At 38.5% G+C, this 23,090-nt stretch overlaps 1 protein-coding gene across 3 annotated transcripts in view; it reads left to right on the forward strand.

Moving 5' to 3' along the window:
* Positions 1-23,090, forward strand: part of erich3 (glutamate rich 3) — an 89,019-nt gene continuing 65,929 nt past the window's right edge. The window contains exons 1-3 of one of the 3 annotated variants that reach the window (XM_008114095.3): positions 1-218; positions 15,090-15,201; positions 22,916-23,041. In XM_008114095.3, the coding sequence (XP_008112302.2) occupies positions 199-218; positions 15,090-15,201; positions 22,916-23,041 (258 nt within the window). In that variant the 5' untranslated portion in view covers positions 1-198. Of the gene's footprint in view, positions 219-15,089; positions 15,206-15,714; positions 15,981-22,915; positions 23,042-23,090 lie in introns of those variants that run through there. The other 2 variants (XM_008114096.2, XM_062978149.1) reach the window with 2 other exon arrangements.

Consider the following 23,090-nt stretch of genomic DNA (forward strand, 5'->3'; position numbering starts at 1 on the left):
TTCCAAGGCATCTCTTAGTAACGGGAGAGATGCCGAGGCGAGGAGCCCGCCGGCGGAGGCTGTAAAGCAGGGAGAGCGGCCGGCTCTTGTCGGGGCGCTGGAAGGAGGAGCGCCGGCTTTGGAGCAGCAGCTGCAGCAGCGTCCAAAGAGGCCTCCGCGCCTCCCACTGCAGGGAAAGGAAGAAGCCAGTCTGCCAGAATGAGCCATCGCCATCCAAAGTGAGTGGGAAGCCCCGGGGTGCTCTTGGGGGAGGCCCTGGAGTGGGATCTGCTGCATTTCTTTGGGATTTAATAGGCTCTTTCCCCCTCCCATTCCTTCCTTTTCCTTTTCCCTTCCTTTTCTGACCTTCCTTCCCTCTTCCTTCCTATCTTTCCTCCCTCCCTCCCTCCCTCCCTTGTATTTGCAGCCAGTCCTCCCTGTGCTCAGATTCTGTATCCACTTCTTGAATATGTATATATATAATATGTGTGTGCATACACACACATACACTCACATACTGTACATACATACATATAGGAATCCTCTGTATATATACAGTAGAGTCTCGCATATCCAACTTTCTGGATTATCCAACGCAGTCTGCTTCCCGCCTGGATCCACAGCTGTTTCTCTAGGCAGCAAGGACTGAACTTTTTTGCAGATTTAACTTCCAACAATGTTGATACTATAAATTCATTTTATGCAATTCTATCTTTATTTGTAGTCAATTTTTAAAAAAGTAATCAATGTTTTTGTAGTCAATGTTTTCAATACATTGCAATGTTTTGGTGCTAAATTCATAAATACAGTAAGTACTACATATTGTTACTGTGTATTGAACTGTTTTTTTCTGTTGATTGATTGTAAAACATGATGTTTTGGTGCCTAATTTGTCAAATCATAATGTAATTTGACGTTTAATAGACTTTTCCTTAATCCCTCCTTATTATACAACATTTTTTCTTATCCAACATTCTGCCAGCCTGTTTATGTTGGATAAGTGTGACTCTACTGTATATAAAAAAGTTAAAGGTTTCCCCTGACATTAAGTCCAGTCATCATCGACTCTGGGGGTTGGTGCTCATCTCCATTTCTAAGCCGAAGAGCCGGCACTGTCCATAGACACCTCCAGGTCATGTGGCCAGCATGACTGCATGGAGCACCGTTACCTTCCCGCCAGAGCGGTACCTATTGATCTACTCAGATTTGCATTTGCTAGGTTGGCAGGAGCTGGGGCTAACAGCGGGAGCTCATTCCGCTCACGGGATTTGAACCTGGCACCTTTCGGTCTGCAAGTTCAGCAGCTCAGCGCTTTAACACAATGTGCCACCAGGGGCCCCCTACTGTATATATATATATATATGGTAAAGATAAAGGTTTTTCAACTCTGGGGGTTGGTGCTCATTTCCATTTCCAAGCCGAAAAGCCAGCGTTGTCTGTAGACACCTCCAAGGTCATGTGGCCGGCATGACTGCATGGAGTGTCGTTATCTTCTCACCAGAGCGGTACCTATTATTCTACTCACATTTGCATGTTTTTTTATACCTTTTATTTATGCGTTTTGCAGTACATAAAATACAAGAGAAAAGAAAAAAGAAATATATATAAAAAAGGACTATAGAATACAAGAAAAACACAAAGACGCCAACAGTAGTACCTAACAAACTATACAGAAAAAAAATACACATATATATATATAACCCCCCCCCCCCTGGTTCTCCTTCCGGCCCTTTTGCATGGCAACATCCCTTTCCTTTGAATGATACGCATTGCTGCTGCGCCCTTAGTTACATTTACAGTAGAGTCTCACTTATCCAAGCCTCGCTTATCCAAGCTTCTGGATTATCCAAGCCATTTTTGTAGTCAATGTTTTCAATATATCGTGATATTTTGGTGCTAAATTTGTAAATACAGTAATTACTACGGAGCATTGCTGCATATCGAACTACTTTTTCTGTCCAAATTGTTGTATAACATGATGTTTTGGTGCTTAATTTGTAAAATCATAACCTAATTTGATGTTTAATAGGCTTTTCTTTAATCCCTCCTTATTATCCAAGATATTCGCTTATCCAAGCTTCTGCCGGCCCGTTTAGCTTGGATAAGTGAGACTCTACTGTAAGTCCTAAGTTGATTTCTTGCTGTAATTTACATTTGGTTCATATTTTCTTTGTTCATATACTCTCTCAGTAGAGACCAGTTTGTCTCTTTTCCTGAGGCATTGTCCTGTTTTAAAATTTGAGTCAATAAATCCATGTTTTTAATATCCAAGAGTCTCAGAAGCCAGTTTTCTCTCGATGGTACTTCTTGTGTTTTCCATAATTTTGCCAGACATATCCTGGCTGCCGTCACCATGTATGTAAAGAACTTTTCTGTGTTGTAGTCCATCCGGAAGTCTATTATTCCTAATAGGAAATATTCCGGTTTTATGCCAAATTTCTTTTGAATTATTTTTTCCATTTCCTTATGTATTGTCTGCCAAATTTTTTGACTTTCTTACACCTCCACCACATATGCATAAAGTCACCTATGTGCATGTTTTTGAACAGATAGTTTGGCTGAAGCTGGTGCTAACAGTGGGAGCTCACCTCGCTCCCTGGATTCGAACCGCTGACCTTTCAGTCACCAAGTTCAGCAGCTCAGCAGTTTAATTCGCAGTGCCATAGCTATATATAAGGATCCAGGATCCGCTGTGGATACCAAAATCTGTGGATGCTCGAGTCCCATTATGTATATACAATGTGTTAAAGCAATATGTACTGATAGATGTCCCGCAAAAATACAGTTTTTGCCATTTAATACACTTTCCCCACGTTTTCATGATAGAACCAATTAGGAAATGACATTCATAACGCAGGAACAAAAACATGTGACATAATGTTATATGCAGTGGCAACCTTAAGGTTGCTGATTCAAATCCAGAGGGAATGTGGATGAGCTCTGTCTGTCAGCTCTAGCTCTCCATGCAGGGACATGATAGAAGCCTCCCACAAGAATGGTAAAACATAAAAAACATCTGGGCGTCCCCTAGGCAACGTCCTTGCAGACGGCCAATTCTCTCACACCAGAAGCAACTTGCAGTTTCTCAAGTCACTCCTGACATGGTTTGCTTTTTGGATATATTAATAATAATAATAATAATAATAATAATAATAATAATAATAATAATAATAATAATATAAAACTTTGTTTCTAAACCGCCCTCTCTCATCAAAGGGACCCAGGGCGGTTTACAGACACAAAACAAAGAAGGCAAACATTCAATGCCTCAAATGAGTACAAACACAACAAAATAATTCAAGATAATGCACAGTAACAACAGTAAACTTAAGAACAAAAATTAAGCACCAAGATGAAAATAATCCAAAACAATCCAATAAATTATAGTAAACTAAAACATGAGTAAAATATTACAATATATATCCTAAAATCAATCAATCTATCTATCAATCTATCTATCTATCTATCTATCTATCTATCTATCTATCTATCTATCTATCTATGCTTTTAACATGTTATCTAAGAGATGTCATTTTTAACACACCATATACTTTTTTGGATATATATATATATATATCCAAAAAGCAAACCCCATTTTGTTATGCCATCGCATATACAGTGGAGTCTCACTTATCCAACATAAACGGGCCGGCAGAACGTTGGATAAGCGAATATGTTGGATAACAAGGAGGGATTACGGAAAAGCCTATTAAACATCAAATTAGGTTATGATTTTACAAATTAAGCACCAAAACATCATGTTATACAGCAAATTTGACAGAAAAAGTAGTACAATATGCAGTTATGCTATGTAGTAATTACTGTATTTACGAATTTAGCACCAAAATATCACGATGTATTGAAAACATTGACTACAAAAATGCGTTGGATAATCCAGAACGTTGGATAAGCGAGTGGTGGATAAGTGAGACTCTACTGTAATACTATGTTACACAATTTTTGTTCCTGGATTATAAATGTCATTTCCTAATTGGTTCTCTCATGAAAACATGGAAAAAGTTTATTAAATGGCAAGAACATTGTTTTTGTGTGACATCCTGTAGCATATTTTGGTATAGTTTTTCAACGAATATCTCGTCTCTTAACCCATTCAACATAGTTTGTGGCAGCGACAAAAATGAAGTTTCTGGAGTATAACAACTACTTTCAAAGCAAATACTGCACAATTAAACAGGAATTAACACTTTAAAACCAGGAACAGAAAAGTTTTTAAATTTTGTTAACACAGTATAATGGGACTTGAGTATTCACAGATTTTGATATCCACAGAGGATCCTGGAGCCCACTGTATGTATAACTCACATGTTGTGATTTCTAAACCCTTTCAGTACAGGCTGAGTATCCTTTGGGACCAGAAGTATTTTGGATTTTTTATTTTAGAAAAGGTTTTGCAGTAGCTGTATTTAAATGTAGGTACATTATGATTGAAAATGGGGCCCAAGATTAAATATGAAATTCTACCTGTGTATCAAAGTTTGCTAACACCGGGTAAAGAAGAGAGAGAGGGGCATGTTTCTGACATGTGCTGATGCTGATGTTAATATACAGATTTGTTGTGCCTTATACCAGGCATGGGCAAACTTCAGCCCTCTGGGTGTTTTGGACTTCAACTCGCATAATTCCTGACCTCAGGCCCCTTTCTTTCCCCCCTCAGCTGCATAAGTGGCTGAAGGGGGAAAGGAAAGGGCTCGAGGCTAGGGATTGTGGGAGCTGAAGTCCAAAACACCCGGAGGGCCGAAGTTTGCCCATGCCTGCCTTATACAAACTTTTTGGGACCAGAAGCAGTTTGGATTTGGATGTTTTCCCTGGATTTTGGGATATCTGTATTTGTATAATGAGATATCTTGGAGATAGAGCCTGAAGCTTAAACACAAAACTCATTTATGTTACATATGTGTCCCATACACATAGACTGAAGGTAACTTTATACAAGATTTGTAATCAAGCAAAGTTTATGCACATTGAATCATCGGAAAAAACAAAGATGTCATGCTCATAGCCACCACTGGGGACAATTTCAGATTATGGCGTGTTTTGGGTTATATATTTGAAAATACAGTGTTCCCTCACTACTTCGCGATTCACTTTTCACAGATTCGCTGTTTCACGGTTTTTCCATAAACTCTAAAGACTATTATAAATCACAAAATATTACAATTTTACAGCCTAAGGAAGGGAGGAAGGAGAAGCCAAAGAGAGAGAAAAGCAGCCCAAACGGAAACAGGGGGAAAGGGAGGTGATTTATCAACACATGATTGGTTGATAAAAACTTAAAATAGTGTATAACTACTAAAATGATGTATAAATATTAAAATAAATATAGTGTCCCTACTTCACCGATTTTCACTTATTGCAGGTGGTCCTGGAACCTAACCCACGCAATAAGTGAGGGAACACTGTAAAGTAGAAGTTCATGTATGTAAGTAACTAGAGTTGCAGCAGAAGAAACCTAAATGAAAAGAATTAAGAAGACCATATAATCTGGAGCCCATGGTGGCGCAGTGGGTTAAAGCGCTGAGCTGTAAACTTGCTGTTCGAAAGGTCAGCAGTTTGAATCTTCTGCCAACCTAGCAGTTTGAAAACATACAGAGTAGATCAATAGGTACTACTCCGGTGGGAAGGTAACAGTTCTCCATGCAGTCATTCTGGCTACGTGATCAAGAGATGTCTATGGCTTAGAAATGGAGATGAGCACCACCCGCCACAGTCGGACACGACTAAACCTAATGTCAAGGGGAAGCCTTTACCTTTATAATTTGGTGGCAGCGGAGGGGGGGAGACTGCAACTAGCAGACAGGTTTTTTGTATTCTTCAGGAAGTATACCAAATGCCTGTGAGCATGAAGCAATAATTTAATTTTAAAACATTGCATTCAAAGCAAAGTTACCTGTTATCTTCTTGGGTCTGGAGGCTACCTGTTGAATACAGGTGTTGCACCCTATGCCACTTGACCATCAAAGTCCTTCGTGTGACATATATATATATATAACAAACCTTTTTCTTTAAATCCTCTTGACTTTATGGGGTTTTCTTTTCTTTAATAAGCTGACAGAAATAAAAAGGACAGATAATGCACCTCTGAGTTTGTCTTGGTGTAGCTTAATTTAAATTTCCTTTTTCGTGGGTGCTCCAAGGTAAAGAAGGAGAGGGAAAAGCAGAGAGCAGGAAACTTAAAAGTAGTAATTAATGTTCCTTACATTAGAAACTGCAAGAATTACTATGAAATTAAGTGTTCATTTTCAATATTGAAACTTTCTGGACTTCTTAACTAATTAGTTAATTAATTAACAGTTTTAAATATAAGGAATAAGCAACCATAATGAATTTGCTGCTGGCTGTATTTCAAAGACATTGCTAGAGCGTTCTGTTCAGCTATTCATTTGGCAATATTCTTACAAACTTAAGCAAACAGATACAGATACATACATTTCAGTGAATGAATCACTTATGTTTTTCAATCCATATGCTTTAATGAAAGTCATTACTTAATGGGTCTAAATATGTATATTTCAGGCTAATTATATTTATTTATTATTTCCAATATTTCTATCCTGCCCTTCTCACCCGAAGGGTGTCTTCTGCTCAGATGCTGACATGGTAAATTAATTGAATAGTTGAATATTGTTTGTAGCAGAAGTATCAGGAGTTGGGATACAAATAACATCCATGGAGTTCTCCTGTCTTTATTTAATAATACTTCCCCCCCCCCCCTACTGTTTAGGACAGGGGGTAAGCAACTATCAGAAATTAGGGGGCTGCATTGACTACTCCTTGGGACCTTAGAAGACCACTTCTGTAGTTTTATGCCTCAAAAACGTGTGGTTAAAATTACCTCCAAGTGTCCCCTAGTGTATGTGGATGCCAATTTTGCTATCTATTTGGTCATTTCTGGTCCGTTATAACATTTTCAGTTTGAAAAAGACATTTCCTTGGTCTTAACACTGTTTTTTTTTGAGTGGGAGACAACATGATAATATTGCACCCACTTTCAGGCAGCATTTGGGGACAAAATATTTATTTTAGTCCTGTCACATTCTGGAATCCATTAAAATATTTCTGGCCCATGGGCTGCCTCCACACTGTAGGACTAGGTGAAAAAAAGTATTTAAGAGATCAGTTAAGCAATGTATTTACTTTATGGTAGCCAATATGTATGTTTACTCATACACTATGTAAGTAAGCGATGAGTCATAGAAAAATAAAGTTACAACCTAATCACAAAGGACTAAATTCAGCATATGCTGGTTTAGCCCAGATCATCCACGGAGCCCTACAGCTCTCATCAAACAATGGCAGCGGGGCTCCACAGGTGATGTAGGGCAGAGTTGTCGCATGCCACCACTGTGGCAACACAGGAGGCTTCCCATGTTCCCATAAGAAGCAATTGGGACAGAAAATTAAAATGTACATACTCCTATGATTTAAAAGAAAATTGGAGGAAGACGTTATACAGGTGGCATACAACACCAAAAAAATTAGGTCAGATAAATAAAAGTATGAATACAAAATGCTGTGGAGAGGAAGAGGGCACATATTTCCATACTTGGTGTAAATGCAGGAAAGCTAAAGAATTCTGGTCAATAATCCATGAAAGCCTACAAAAGATAATAGAAAAAAGAATTAATAAACTACCCGGAGACAAAAAGAAATACCCAGCAAAGTAGATTGGTTAATTAAAGTTTCAGAAATAAAAAATATGGATAGATTAATCTTTTTAATGGCTAAAAAGCAGGGAAAACCAAGAAAAGAGACAAATTGGCAACAAGTTGAGAATTATGTAAATAGAAAGGAGAAAAATTAAAACAAAAAATATGAAAAAGATAATATATCAAAAAAAATACTAATAAGACATACTCCCAAGAGAAATACAAATAAATACAGATATATATAAATATAGATGTGCTGACAGGTAGAAATAGGCAGATAGAAATATATAGATACACTAAGAAGTAAGATGAAACGAATGAAGACTGAGAAAGAAGAAAGCAACAAATGAAAAATACCCCGCCGGAAGAAGCTGGGAAGATCCAGTTTTTTTTTTTAACACTCACTCCTATCTCTTTTCTCTTCTTTTCTTTTCCTTTTTTTCTTTTTTCTCTTCTCCTTTTTTGCTCCTCTCTTTTTTCTTTTCTATTTCTCTACTACTTATTTTTATCAAAAATGTATGAAAAATCCTCAATAAAAATTATTTTTTTAAAAAAAGAAGCAATTGGGAAAGCCGTGCAGTTGATGCTTCCTCCCATGGAATCGCCCTTAATTGGAGCTGGTTGATGTGGGGTGTGGGGTGCCGGGTGCCCCCCCCAAACCACACAGGGTGATTTCTGTGGCTGTATGACAAGGAAGTTGAATTCAGGTCAAAGTGTTATTGTTGTTTATTCGTTCAGTCACTTCCGACTCTTCGTGACCTCATGGATCAGCCCACGACAGAGCTCGCTGTTGGCCATCGCCGCCCCCAGTTCCTTCAAGGTCAAACCAGTCACTTCAAGGATACCATCCATCCATCTTCGCCTCTAATATCCTTCCCTCCAGTGATCAGTTGAGCATTATTTTCTGGACTGGTTTGATCTTCTTGTGGTCCAAGGCATGCTCAGAACTTTCCTCCAACACCACAGTTCAAAAGTTCAGGCTTCCTTATGGTCCAGCTCTTGCATCCATAGGTTATTATGGGGAATACCATTGCTTAACTATGCAGACCTTCATTGCCAGTGTGATGTCTCTACTCTTCACTATTTTATCATTGCTCTCCTCTCAAGAAGTAAACATCTTCTCATTTTCTGGCTGCAGTCTGTGTCTGCAGAAATCTTTGTGCCTAGAAATATAAAGTCTGTCACTGCCTCCATGTTTTCTCCCTCTATTTTCCAGTTATCAATCAGTCTGGTTGCCATAATCTTGTTTTTTTATGTTTAACTGCAACCCAGCTTTTGCACTTTCTTCTTTCTCCTTGGTTATAAGGCTCCTCAGCTCCTCCTTGCTTTCAGCCAACAAAGTGGTATCATCTGCATATCTAAGGTTGTTAATGTTCCTTCCAGCAATTTTAACTCCAACCTTGGATTCCTCAAGCCCAGAACGTCGCATGATATGTTCTGCATAGTCAAAGTAGTTTACTAAATACCTCTTATACTAGTGATAGAGAAATTCGTATGACCCATTGTCACTTCAGTTTCAAAAGGGTTGAAGGCTCTTGGTATCTGTAGGGGAAGTATTCTAGAGATACATGGATACACAATGGATACATGGATACACAAAGACACATGTCTATATATCTATAGGTGATCACTTGTGGCCAAGTAAGATAGTCTTCCAAGGGTAGAATCTTTGTGGTGGATATATAAATGACTGTAGAAACCTATTCTGGATCTGCATGGTCTTTCGTAGTGAGGACATCAATTTCCAGATGGAAGGTGGTCCCAACAAGGGTTTGCTTGCTACACCCCCCTCTTGGCATGTTTCTTCCTTTCATCCTCTATTTGTGCCTCTTCAGAATCCATAACAGTTTTGGTAACAGCTGGCTTCCAGTTAGAATGCTTGAAGGCCAGGGCTTCCCAGTTCTCAGTGTCTATTCCACAGTTTTTTTAAGGTTAGCTATAAGCTAAACACAACTCTATGGATTAACTTATGCCAGAAGTTGACCTCAGAGTCTTCCTGGAGCACCTAAAGAAGTGTTCTCTCTGGCAAAAAAATGTTTTTAAAAAATGGCAATTGCCCCACTCTTGCAGGAATGCTACACCTCTAACCACTACAAAAATAGAGGGCCTATTATATTTTACTCCCCCCCCCTCTTGCTAAGGCTCAAGTCCCCTTGCCGTTTTCCCCCACTTTAAAGAGATGAATCTATCAATAAGGCAAGTGAGGACTTTGCTGACAGGATGTAACCTAACAACAGATATAGTAGTGAAGTCTTTCATTACTTGTCTCTTCTTTTTAAAGGTCTAATCAACAAAAGCATTGCATCATATGAACCCAGACAAGAGATATCATATACATAAGCTTTTCATGGATGATTGAGTATATATTAAAACAACATTAACTTTCCTATTAAATGTGAATGTACTTTACAAAGTAGAATATGGGGAGTTTTTATCTTTATTGCCAACTGGAAATGATGCACAATTGGTCAAAGCTATAAAACCTGAAAAAGTACTTCCATTTTGGTCTCATTATAGTTTAGATATAAAATTGCCAATAAAGTGTAATTGCGCAGTGCAAACATGGAATTTATAGAAGTCCTAGCAGCTATTTCTGTTGATCAATAAATAGTATTATTTCATATTGCTTCTTTGGTGTGCCACTGCTAACAAAATTACACCATGAGCAGTTAACTGTGCAGATTTTTTTTTTAAAAAAAATAATAACATCAGTGGCTTATGGAGACTGTATTCACTTTCAAATCAATAAAAACAGGTGTAGACATATTTTATAAAAGGCAACATTATTTGAACTTGAGCTACAGAATGTAATGTACAGTGGCACCAATTGAAGGATGAATAATGTATTTGGTCCTTGCTTTATTTCTTGCCAAGTAGAAAGTAGAAAGACAATGCCACAACCCATTCTTATGGTTATACATTTTTGCATGATTAGTTGTTGACTTATAATGGTCTGAGTCCACACTGCCATATATTCCCGTTCAAAGCAGATAATGTCAGATTTTATTCAGCTGTGTAGAAGAGGCCTGTGTATCCAAACACAACTGACATGTTTCGGGAGTAATATCCACAGAACACAATAGATGACTGATGAAATTGATCCGATACTACAGAAAAATCTTCTGTCTGAAGCCCCTAACTGCATTCGTTCTAGCAGATAAGCTGCTATCAGTTTGAAAAAAAAGTGTATCAATGCTCAATGGATCAATGCTGTGAAATCCTGGGATTTTTAATTTGGTGGGGCATCAGCACTCTTTGGCAGAGAAGGCTAAAGACTGTACAACCATTGAGCCATGGCAATTAAAGAAGTATCAAATTGCATTAATTCTACAGTTTAAGTGCACCTAGATATCTGTTTTATTAATTTTTCAATTTTGTAATTGTCATTTGATTCCTACCACAATCTAGTTAATGTAGTTATCCTGTATTGGGGTGAATTCTGGAGTCAGAGACACTTCCCAAATTGTTCAAAATGGGTTCTGAAATGAACCCTTGGTACCTCCTCCATGAGTAACTTCCTTCTGGTTAAAGCTAGAAGTTGAACATCTGTCCATTGAATCTTCAAGGTGTCTGTTCTGTATGGTAAAGGATGCTTGAATGCTTTGCACTGCTGAGCAGCTGTGCAAGGACAGATGGGCCAATTACTGGCTAACATTGTCATATCTTTGGTGAAAAGTGCTCAGATCACTTTATAAACTGAGTACAAATTGTCTATTAGAGCCAGAGTTTTCAACTATGATAATGTAGCCAGCAAATTTCAACTCTTTTCATTGCGTTTTAGCTTCTTTATTTCCAATAAATGAATAGCTTTTAATCTTATTATCTGGTACTTATTACTTGTTGACAGATTCTAATAATTCCATCACAAATAAGGCCACCACCTTTGTAGTAGGAGCCCCTGAAATTCATTATTTTCTAAACAATTCTTTAGTGGGCTGTGAAGATGTATTATAGACATTTTTAAACTGTGTATTTGAATTAATTGGTTTGTCATAATTAGCCTTCTACTGAATCTTTTGCCATGAGGATTTTATAGAGATGTTTTTGTAATAGCCTTTGTGTTAGAGGCAATAAATTATTCACTCATCCACAGGATGAATTTCTTTGAAAGGTCTGTTCAGGTGTTTATCCAGCATGGCAACTGATGCCAGAGGATTAGCAGTAAATGGCACATCTTGTAATTGATATTGGGTTCACTCATCACTGTTCATAACTTCTGACACTTCTGAATGACCTGCCAGAAATTGGGGATCAGGTGACAGAGCCAGTGCTGATACTATTTGTAATCACACATTGCAGATATTGCCAGTCCTATTGAACCAACATTTATGCCCCATTTCACAAAGTGATTATACACCTGTGTGAGTGATTTCAGGGAGCTATGGTGATCCCTCTTGCAATACTGTATCAAAGGAATGTTGCTATTCTAGTGGGTACTAATGTTATTTCAAGTGTTGAGCAGTGTTTCCACAACGTCTTCCAGATGTTTTGGATGTCAGCTCCCTAAATTCATTCCATACTCGGGCTTCTGGGAGTTGAAGTCCAGACAGCTGGAGGACCAAATTTTGGGACCACTCTGCTGGAGACCTGTTTCTCCATATAGCTGTAGTGACAGGAACTCCCTGCCCTTTCTGCAGTTCTGACAACATGAACTCCTGTCATAGAAGACAAGTCCTGGTGATATTACAAGGGGCACCTCCTGATGGTGCCATTAAATATGATATGTGAGCATCAATCTTACATACATAGATCATACCATTACTTTTACATGTATATAAAATTATTTTTAAGTATTTATTTTTGTATCACTGTAGGTAGAGGGGAAAGGGATTAGTTGGGAGGGAATATTTGTGGAAAATATGTAGAAAGGATCAAAACAGTTGGTATTATATAAATGTGATATATATCACAATCTGTAAAATCAAACACGTAAATTCAATAACATTGGGGAAATAAGAAATGAAAAACATTGCATGTAACAAATGAGGAAATGATATATACTTGCAGTCAGTGCTCTCACCCTGAGATTCCTCCCTCTCACCCTGAGAGTTTGGCAAGCCTATGAACATTGTATGTTACTAAAGGGAATAGGGATACTTGCATGAAGCGTTTATGTACTTTTTAGAGCTCCTGTGCCTGCATCAGCTGTCCAACATTTTAAATCGTTCAATCTGGATGTGGAGATTTAGGAAGAAACTGATTGGATTGTTCAAGCCATAATCTGTCCGAAGTTGGGATTGTGAGTGGCAACTGAGAGTATTGATAGTTTCTCTCTCTTTCTTGGTCATGACACCCAATCTGAGAAAATGAACTCTAAAGATGACATGTATATTGATCACTGCAGTCTTGTGACTGTCTTTTCAAACAAGATCTTCTTTTATTTTCTAATTCAATTGGATTTTTTATCAGAGTAAACTATTCACAACTGAAATGAAACATAAAGGTGTGGTTCAGTACTTCTGGATGCTCCATCCTTCTGATATCCGAGACCTTTCTACATGGCCAAAATAATGTGGACTCGTTGCTCAGTTGCTGTGGTGAGTCCACGTATCACATCAATCAGATGTGCAGCATACTGCGTCCAGGCATTATTCTGCAATAGCGGAAGGTGGGATTTATTCTGGAGCTTCCTGGAGGCTCAAGAATAGTCTCATAGTGTCGGAGGTGTGGGCAGCTGGATCAAGCTGGATCTGGCATGATCTGTGGTCCACACCAACAACAGGACACTGCTGTCTCACCACCAGAAAACAATTCTCACCCAGAGGCTTGCTGGAAACATCATATTTCAGATGTTGAGCCACGTGACCAGAAATGCAAGATTGCCAGCAAGCCTCTTGGAGAGAGCTGCTAGCTGACGGTGAAGTGATAGTGGAAGCCCCAATTTATCTTTGCTCCCAGCCATGGGAACAGCCAAAGGGTATCCAAGGTTGTATCAGAGTGGCTGCAAAGACTTTAAACCAGATTTTTCTGGTAAGTGTAGATACAGCCTGAGAATAGCTGTGTTTTTACTTGTTATCATGGCCATTGACATTGACAAGGAAGTAAATATAAAGATATTGGGTCAAGTTTAATTTTCCCCTACTCCATGAATGCAATATACTAGTATCAGGAAGCAATACATATCAGTACTTGATATAACTGCTGTAATCTAGCAATTTCATATGCAAATACAAACAACAGGATAAAGAAAGTAACATAAAACTGTTGCTATAGAGCCAGTGTTTAATCACCAGGCAGAGCATGGTAAAGTAAATGGTCTGTTTAAAGTTTAATTTATGTGGTGTAGGCTACCTAGGGGACGATTGTGAAACCAAAAGTAAACTTCCTGGAAGTCTCTTGCCTTTGTCACATTTTTATGAAAAGAATGTTTTATTCCTCCTTTCTCACCAAGAGGCCTTTTTTTGTTTGTTTGTCATAATGCATCAACCTGATCACATGTCAGCTTCTTTCAAAGCCACCAAACTAATGCACAGTAGGAGAGCAGAAGTAAACGACAGAGAAGTCAGCAGTGACGTTTACCATGGTATTAAGGATATGGTTTCACAGTATTATTGTCTTGCGTGATATCTGAAGTTGGAGGTGTACATCATGTCTTCACTACAGCATGCCCATAAAAGATCTGTACCAGCTCAGACATGCATTTTTAAATACCTATGTTGGGCTGGGTGCATATTCTTCCAAGTTTTAGTGAACTCTTCCTTCTACCATCATTTACTTTTGTCAGGGACTCTCGAGAATATAGTCCAGGAGTATCTGGAGGACCATGGGCTATTAATATTAATCCCTGTTACAGATAATGCTGGGGCATCCATAGATAGGACAATTATAAAGGCATAGTGTAGGGATAATCTGGATATCAGTGATTTTTTTTTAAAAAAAAATTTGTTCCCATGCAATTTTCAGGTGCACGTCTCTGGATGGTTATAAATTAACAAATAATTAGCTGTAAGAATACTTTATGCACAAAAATGGAATAACATTGGCTTACTTCTAAAATAAAATTGGACCTCAAAGATATTTGAAATAGCAGAAATTGACAAATTATCTGGGATGATCAAAGAGAACTCCTTAGATATTTTTTTCAAAAGATTGGGACTTGTATAAAAAAGAAGGAAAATATGAAGATGCTTGTGGGATTTGAAGATTAGTATTAATGATATTGTAGTCACATGGTAGAAACTAAGACTTTAAATATACATGGTAGAAGATGACTACTGTTTCATTGATATGTCTTTGGGTGAGAAGGTGGGAAGCCAATTTTGTCTATTTCTTCCATTTTTATCTTGGGGTGGGGGGTGTGGGTAGAAAGAGATTTTAAATAAGCAATGCCGGGTGTTTATAATACATTTAGACTGTGTCTGGATGTAGCATTATACTTATATTACAACAATAAAAATATTTTCAAGAAATACATTAATGTATAATCAACTTTGATGGTTTCAGATCCCTTGGAGATTACAACAGCCTTGCACACTATAATAGCCTGACAGACAAGCACCTTGCAGGCTATTTCAGCAATACTAGGATAAGACGTCACCTTCTGAGATCAGGGCTGGTAGGTATGCAAACACTTCTTTTCAGTTTCTTGTGGTCGTTTGATACATTATAATGCAATCCTATGCTCTGCTCAGTGTGGTAACTTTCACTATGAGTGGGGATTCCTTTCAAGAAAACATTGAAAATATTATATAGCCTTAGTCAATGACAGTTTATATCATTCTTCTACAGGGTTTAGACAGATGTGTTTCCCAATATATGTTTGCCACATCCTTGTGACATTAATTACCCATTGAGCTGGCTAACTGGGAATTTGAACTCACGTTCATCTAGTATCCAACACTGTGACTGACTATGGTGGCTGAACAGTGACACTTCTACTGCTCTTTTTTGTTTCCTCCCCTCTTTCACTAACAACCTGCCTAAAGCCCTTTGGGATCAATTTATTCTCTACTCAGTCCTTTAAAATACATTTGCCAGCCAACAAAATGTGCCTTGATACCATGGCATGGTGAAAAATGTATGGCTATGCATTTCCACCTCATAGCTGCCTTAAATCATTATGACAGCATCTAGTGTTGACAGCATAATATAATCTGCAGCATACACAAAGCCTGAAAGTCCTGTGCACACTTTCTAAGGTGCATCCAATTGAATTTTGTGGGACTTATTTATGAGTTACCATGCATAAAATTCTACTGTATGGGTAATCTTGCAAATAGTAGTAGGAAAGCCTTTGGCTCCATGGTGGTAAACATATGTTTGATTCCTCACTCAAGCTCTTTGGGCTCATCAAATCAAGCCACAGTCTATAATAGTAGAAACAGAGCCGCCCGGGTGAGTAGACCAAAGATAAAAGCACTATTTAAATCATGATTTGCAAGGTTGTGTTAGTACAGGTTGGATAATGTGCCACTGGTGAATTTGTGGAAACATTTTGGAAGCGACAAAATGGTTGTTATGACTGTTTAATTTAATTCAGAGCTTGGAATTGAAAAATTGAAAAAAGGATTGAGAATGAGCAGGTTTAAGATATATGTGATTTTACAATGCTTGTGGATAGGCAATATTTGTGGTTGTTCCATTATTTTCTTACTGAGAGAGGTCATAGGCCCCTCCCTGGGAGTGACTCCAGTGCCCCCTCCTCCCTATTGTTGCTGTTGTAGTTTTTGTTAGTGGTTGGGTGGGGCCCCAAAGATGCCCCCCCTTCCTAAGCGTAAGGAGGGTCACTGAATTCTAAAGATTGCCTCTGAGTGTAACTATAGATAGATAAATGGATGGATGGATATAGATCTCTTTCCTTCTCTGCCCTCCCCTTGGGGAGAATGACAGGGGTGTGACTTCCTTGTGGGTCATGCCCCTGTGTTATTTTCCAGTTCCCCCTTCTCCTTATTATTGCTGTTGGTGTGTGGGGCTCCAAGGACACCCCTTCCCTAAACATAAGGAGGGTCTTCCTAAATCTCTCTCTTATCTTCCCTTCCCTCTCAGTCACTCACCCTCAGGCCTCTGGCCTCCCTGGAGGCCTCTTCCGCCTCTGCCGTTGCCTTGGATGTGACGCCCCACCCCGAAGTGGAAGGAGGCTCTTCCTAAATGCCTCCCTTCCCTTCTCTGTCAGTCATCCTCAGGCCTCCCTGCAGGGAAACACTTTCCATTGTGGTTCGTGTCCTAGGCAGAGGGAAAGGCCCTTCTTCCCCTCTGCTGCCTTCCTCCCTTCCCTTTCCTCCGCCACTTCCGGTTTTGCCTCAGCCCTCACTGTCTCCATGCACACTTCTCCTTCTTTCTTAAACAGTCATTTGTAATACAGTGGCTGTTGCTTGTTTGTCCAGAAGATGGCACTGTATGTGAACCTAAACATGGTTTTACCTGTCTCACGTGTGACAGGTGTGTTATAGTAGGTATATGAATACCTTAAAACATTTGAAAATTCGAATGCTATATTGTGTCCAAACGCTGAAGCAATCGTTGACCTAGTTTGGGAGATATGAGGTCCCTCACAAAAAGACATTACTTTTTATTTATATAGATTGGTGGAATAATCTGCTACAGATTTCATACCGTGTTTCCCCAAAAATAAGACAGTGTCTTATATTAATTTTTGCTCCCAAAGATGCTCTAGGTCTTATTTTCAGAGGATGTCTTATTTTTCCATGAAGAAGAATTCACATTCACAAACTGTATGAGCATATTAAACTGAATCCCACTAGCATGTTAAATATTTTTCTTTTACCAAATATTAAATATGGTGTTCTTGTAACAAAAAAAAATGAACATTTATTATATACAGTAGAGTCTCACTTATCCAACATAAACGGGCTGGCAGAACGTTGGATAAGTGAATATGTTGGATAATAAGGAGAGATTCAGGAAAAGCCTATTAAACATCAAATTAGAATCATAGAATCATAGAATCATAGAATAGTAGAGTTGGAAGAGACCACATGGGCCATCTAGTCCAACCCCCTGCTAAGAAGCAGGAAATCGCATTCAAAGCACCCCCGACAGATGGCCATCCAGCCTCTGCTTAAAAGCCTCCAAGGAAGGAGCCTCCACCACGGCCCCGGGGAGAGAGTTCCACTGTCGAACAGCTCTCACAGTGAGGAAGTTCTTCCTGATGTTCAGGTGGAATCTCCTTTCCTGTAGTTTGAAGCCATTGTTCCGTGTCCTAGTCTGCAGGGCAGCAGAAAACAAGCTTGCTCCCTCCTCCCTATGACTTCCCTTCACATATTTGTACATGGCTATCATGTCTCCTCTCAGCCTTCTCTTCTGCAGGCTAAACATGCCCAGCTCTTTAAGCCGCTCCTCATAGGGCTTGTTCTCCAGACCCTTAATCATTTTAGTCGCCCTCCTCTGGACGCTTTCCAGCTTGTCAACATCTCCCTTCAACTGTGGTGCCCAAAATTGGACACAGTATTCCAGGTGTGGTCTGACCAAGGCAGAATAGAGGGGGAGCATAACTTCCCTGGATCTAGACGCTATTCCCCTATTGATGCAACGCTATTCCCCTATTGATGCAGGGGAAATTAGGTTATTATTATACAAATTAAGCACCAAAACATCATGTTATACAACAAATTTGACAGAAAAAGTAGTTCAATACACAGTAATGTTATGTTGTAATTACTGTATTTACGAATTTAGCACCAAAATATCACGATATATTGAAAACATTGACGATAAAAATGCGTTGGATCATCCAGAATGTTGGATAAGTGAGTGTTGGATAAGTGAGACTCTACTGTACTGTACAGTAGTTGTCATCACAAACCAACGTCACCAGACAAACTCTGAATCCTATCAAGAATTTCATGTACAGCTGGTCTGTACATTTACCAACCCTGCATGCTCTGGTGTTCTGTTTGGCAGGCATGCTTCCAAACAAAAACTTTCCTAGGTCTTACTTTCAGGGGAGGCCTTATATTTAGCAATTGAGCAAAACTTCTACTAGGTCTTATTTTTCGGGGATGTCTTATTTTCAGGGAAACAGGGTAGTTCTTTTCTATAATTGTTGCATACTAGTAAAGTAGTAAAGAAAAGAAATATAATAATAATAATAATAATAATAATAATAACAACAACAATAATAATAACAACTTTATTTTTCTATCCCGCCTCCACCTCCCTGCAGGGACTCAAAGTGCCTAACACAGGGCCAAGCCCCAAAAACAAATAATCAAAGTAAAATACATGTAAAAACAGCATTGTCAACCAAATAAAACACATTAAAACCAAATGATACAATATAGTAACAGGAAAAACCAATTTAAAACATGGAACATAGAAGGACCACCATTTAGGAGAAGTGGAATAAAATGGGAGGGCGGTCTAGACGAAAGTGCAAAGATATGTATGATAGTGCCATTTGGGAGCATAGATGGACAAAGTGCTCATACAGTCTTAGGAGAATTGGAGTGAGGTCGGACTCATAAAGGTTTGCTGGATAGCACAGCCCATTTTGTGTTGTTCTGCAGCTTAATGAACAGCCTAAATAAACTAGAAAACGTATCTAACCTTAAGTACTTATTTAATTAGCATTTTGTATTTTAAACACACAGAGAAAATACAGTTTGAGAAGCTCTTATCTGAAATGCTTGGGACTGGAAGCATTTTTTATTTTTTTCTGGATTTTGGAATACCTGTATTTACATATATGTATATAGTGAGATATCCTGGAGATGGTATCCAAGTCTTATCATGTAATTCTGTGATGTTTCCTACCCACCGTACCTGAAGGTAACTTTAAACACAATAGTTTTGTGTATGAAACAAAGTTCATATATCAGAAAGTAGAAGTGTCACTGGTCTCAGCCACACATCTGGATGACATTAGGCTCTGGAATATTTTGGATTTTGGAATTCTGGATAAGGGGCATTCAATTTGTAAATGACAAATAGTCCCTTTTATGTTAATGTGGCATAGCCTAAAGCAAAAATGAGGTAAAATTGAGATATTACAGCCTATGGCAACTGTCATAGCATATATGAAGGGCTAAAGTGAATAATGGCTTCTATGATCTTAGAAAATAATTATACTTAACTGAGGAAAAAAATTGCAAGTTCTTCTGCCCAGTAGGAAGCAGATTACAGTTGCCTAGGAGCAAAGCCATTTCCCCATGAGTTAATATTGAGCTGTAGATTTGGTCTATTGGTGAACCATTCAGAAAGCTAAAATTACAGATAAATGTGAATCTATTGGGTAATCCTGATAATAGGAAAGAGCGGACTCTATGGTAACAAGACATTTAAATAAAAGCTGTTAGAAGAGAATCATGCCACCTAATGAAGCACTTAGCATTTTCAAGTGACATTTTAAACCAAATAAGAATGCCCCAAGCTCAAAATGTCTAATGCTAGCAATGACTGATGAAGAAGTATTAATGGAACCCGGAGCTTTATTCCATCTTAATAAACATGACTCACTATCAATAATACAGCAGCAACCTATTCTAATACTATTGGAGACCTTTTGATGACATGGATTAATGAAATCTGCCTGTGCGTGCTATTTTGGTCGTGAGCTTGACTTTTAGCATAGCCAATAGCCATATTAAATCATACCTACTTATGACCCAAACTGTGTGGTTTTCATGATGCTTGCTCTAACCATACTTTTGTCACATACCTTTCCAGATATGATGTGTTCGTATGTGGTGTCATAACTCATATATATGTTTCCACTTGATTATTGGAAAGCTATCATTCAAAATTTTAGGAAATGAATGTTTTTAAACGAAAGAAAAAATGAGATTAGGGTGGGACCTAAAGTTTGAAGTTGACTGGGTTTTTTGAAAATTTCCAAAGCATTCCTGAAGTTTGAAGAACTCTTCAAACAGAATATAAAGGAGTGCTGCTGGAAAGGGATATTGGCCTTGGTTGAGGCAGAGCAACAATTTCGGTATATTTTTGGCCATGTTACCTAGAAACCTATGACGGCAGCCACAAAATCTAAGGATTTTATCTGTTAACAGTTTTTTGACTCTCCTACATTTCAAAGGATGGTCCTCTGTCTGAAGAGTTCTCAGAAGACAGTCTTCATTTTATCTTCTCTTTGAAGAACCATACCACAAAGTTTGACTTTAAGACAAGGAGTGCAGGAGTCTTGAGGAAGTTCATCAAGAGTAGTCCATCAATTACTAGATTGTAAACTGAGCAGGCACACTAGTGATCTGATCAGCCTTTCCTCCATATGATCTTGCATGTTTGTTTAAATCACCAGAATCTACTTACTGTAATCACATTATAGATGGGTTGATTCAATTAAGTAAGCTACAGGCCTGGGTTAATATGACTTGAGTAGGCCTCAAATTCAAGGATATAACCATGTCTGGAATATCAGTATGCAAAGAGATCTTGTAGCACCTTCGAGACTGAGGGAACAAAGTTGGTAGTATAAACTTTTGTATCCACAGTGCAGAATTTTAGCAGTTAGTTCTGTGAGATCAATGATAAAAAAGGTTTCAAAACTCATTACAAAATTAGGCGGCACTCACATTTGGTTTCTGAAGTGTTTCTAAAGTATCATTAGTGACTATAATGAGAGTAATGAAGTTTCGTTACTTTTTCGTAATAGTAATTGAATAAGTGGGAAAACTCCAGGGGCTAGTTTCTCCTCATTTTACAGCTATTGGGGTGAAACTTGCTTCAGTGTACATGCTGCCTTGACTGTAAATGGTCTCATGATATTTTATGTTAATTAAAGATATAAACAGAATATTTCAAAATAAGCTGTGGATAAATTAGTGGCAATAAAATCTTTGCATAAACAGTCAAAAGATTGGGAGAACAAAATATTATTTGCCTTCTAGTGCCATGTTAGCCTTGCATATGTTTGCAATGTTAGTGCCAGAGGGACTCTCACTGGGAAATGATTTGCATAGATAGGATTCATGGTTGCTGTGCATTCCACTTTAGTTAGCATGAACACCCAGAGGAGAGTCTTTAAAGATGGCTCAGTGCACATATTAACTTGTTTGGAATTAGGTGTGCACCTGACTTCTTTATTGTATTTCCTTCCTAAAATACAGTAACTGTGGATTTTAAGCAGACAAGTGGCAAATCATGCATAGCTCTGGCTCTGAATATCTATAGTTATTTTAAACTAGTATTTTAGTTACTATTTATAAATTATCTTTCATGTATGGCACTGAAGACACTGTATATGGCTGTCCTCCTGCTATCTCCTCAAAAATAGTAATAGTACATCGGATTGAGGGTATGATTGCTCCAAGCACAACCAAGTGGTTTTCATAGCTGAATAAGAACCTGATTATGGACTCTTAAGTCCCAGTTCAGCACTCTAGCTGCTACAGGGAACTGACTTCTTTGACCTTGAGTGCAAAAAGATTTTTCAAAACCTCTCTAAGAGCAGAGGCTGGAATTTAGATTGCTTTCACGTAAGGTGGTTTCATTCTCCAACTTGGATAAGAAACTACAGTACTTGTGTCAGAAACTACTGTGGAAACTCATCTCCATTTAAAAATAAGATTACAGAGCTACAGCTCTAGAATCCTTTAGTCCAATGGTTCTCAACCTTCCTTATGCCACAACCCCTTAATACAGTTCCTCATGTTGTGGTAATCCCCAACCCTAAATTATTTTCATTGCTACTTCACAACCGTAATTTTACTACTGTTATGAATTGCAGTGCAAATATCTGATATGCAGGATGTATTTTCATCCACTGGACCAAATTTGGCACAAATACCAGATGGACCCAAATTTGAATACTGGTGTTGGGGGGGATTGATTTTGTCATTTGGGAGTTGTAGTTGTTGGGATTTATAGTTCACCTACAATCAAAGAGCTTTCTGAATCCCACCAATGATGTAATTGAACCAAACTTGGCACACAGAACTCCCATGACCAACAGAAATTACTGGAAGGGTTTGGTGATCATTGACCTTGAGTTTTGGAGTTGTAGTTCATCTACATCCAGCCTTCTCTGCCAAAGGAATTCCCAAGACCATCAGAAATATGTGTTTTCTGATAGTCTTTGGTGACCCCTCGGACACCTCCTCGCAACCCCCCCCAGGGGTCCCGATGCCCAGGTTGAGAAACACTGCTTTAGTCAGTATGGTTTGTAGTCATATTGTTGAGGGAATCCAATAATTATAGTCCCCAAAAGTGATTTTTCCAACCTCTCTGTATACATGTAAATACATATTATGCATATGACAATGTCTTTGCTCATACTGGGCTTTATATCCAAAATGTGTGTTTCTTGAAGTCTCTCTTCCTACCACCCATTTAAAAAAAAATTCCCATTCTCATGGCAGGTCTCAAGAAGTGGAAGAATCATATCAGAGAAGGAATACCAGTTGAATGCCATGAGGAAGGACCATCAGAAGTACATACGAGAATGTTTGGCTCAGGCAATATTTCACAAAGTCCTTGACATGGAAGTATGACTATACCAAGGCTCCTTCTAAATGAAAAAGAAACATTCACAAT

This window comes from Anolis carolinensis, chromosome 4, assembly GCF_035594765.1.
Source record: "Anolis carolinensis isolate JA03-04 chromosome 4, rAnoCar3.1.pri, whole genome shotgun sequence".
Classification (NCBI taxonomy): domain Eukaryota; kingdom Metazoa; phylum Chordata; class Lepidosauria; order Squamata; family Dactyloidae; genus Anolis; species Anolis carolinensis.